Source organism: Dendrobium catenatum, unplaced genomic scaffold (assembly GCF_001605985.2).
Source record: "Dendrobium catenatum unplaced genomic scaffold, ASM160598v2 original_scaffold_36806, whole genome shotgun sequence".
NCBI classification, from domain to species: Eukaryota; Viridiplantae; Streptophyta; class Magnoliopsida; order Asparagales; family Orchidaceae; genus Dendrobium; species Dendrobium catenatum.
In genome coordinates, this window is record NW_021355264.1 from 1 (window position 1) to 1,259 (window position 1,259).

Sequence of the window (1,259 nt, forward strand, 5' to 3'; positions counted from 1 at the left end):
AAAACCAATCCCCCAGAACACCATAGAACACCAGGATAAAGAAATAAAGCAACATAATTATTAAGGCCTTGAAGTTATCAGTAAAATTCCCGTTTAAAGCCCACCCAACATTTCTCCAGTAAAAAAACATAACAAAAGAAACAGAGTTAAGCCAACAACTGCAGCAACCAACACTGAAGAAGAGGTGGTGATCAAAAAACCAGAACAGGGTAACCAAGAGATTGAGCTTAATGTAAATATCAAAATTGGTTATATAAAGATCAGAATGACAATTAAGGAATTCTCAAACAGAATATCTAACAAAAATTGTATAAAAAGGATTCCCAGAATGCAACGAATCAACAACAGTGTGAATTAACACAAAACCCTACTCATACCAGACAAAATAGGCACCAAAATAAGGCAAGAACAGACTCCAAAAACCCAACCTAAACATTGAACACAATAAGGGAATAGTAACATAGAATAAAAAGGAACCAGATAACAGAGAACCAGCATAACAACTCATAAAGTAAGTAAAGAACCAAAAAAAAAAAAAAACAAACAAACAACTAAAGGTGTCTGATATAAGGCAAAGCAGTTTTGTCAAGATTAATCATGCCTTTAAGAGCAGGATGTAAAGCATTAATGTTTAAATCCTGACTGTTATCCAACAAACAGCCCCAATTGGCTAACCAATCTGCACAAGCATTATCCTCACGATAAATATGAGAAATATTGTAATTGACAGAAGATAATAACTGTTTAATCTTCCTAATGAGATAGAAATTATTAGGATTTCCAATCACCTGATCGTTAATGATTTGGACAACAAGCTGGGCATCCACCTCAATCCAGATGAAATTAAAACCCATAGTAGTACAGATTTCGATACCATAAGAAAGAGCATTGAGTTCAGCAGTAATGACCAAGCAGTTAAAGAAAGGACCAGCAAAAGCCGCAAGAGCATTGCCAAAATGATCCCGAATGATTCCTCCCATACTCGGACAATTATTTTTAACAGAGCCATCAGAATTTAATTTAACATAAGGATAAGTCGGTTTGACCCAGAAACAGTTTTATCAAAACCAGTTAAAAACGTATCACCCAGATGAATGCCAATAGCAGCAGCAAAACCTTTACAATTGCTAAAATGCTTGGCCAAAAGGAGTTTACAAGAGAAAATATGTCTAACTTTGCAATTAATAGCAGAAATAATACCATCAACATTCATCTTAATACCATTATATTTCGCTTCGTTTCTAGCCTTCCAGATGTGC

The 1,259-nt window shown here is 34.8% G+C and overlaps 1 protein-coding gene across 1 annotated transcript; it reads right to left on the minus strand.

The window, feature by feature from the left end:
* Nucleotides 1-551: 551 nt before the first annotated feature.
* Nucleotides 552-980, minus strand: LOC110096566. The gene has a single exon (XM_020822585.1). It carries the CDS (start codon nt 978-980, stop codon nt 552-554), a length of 429 nt encoding a protein of 142 aa, XP_020678244.1.
* Nucleotides 981-1,259: the final 279 nt, after the last annotated feature.

Excerpts from the sequence above, each read along its gene's own strand:
- LOC110096566 (XM_020822585.1), bottom strand. The coding sequence starts at position 980 with ATGGGAGGAATCATTCGGGATCATTTTGGCAATGCTCTTGCGGCTTTT.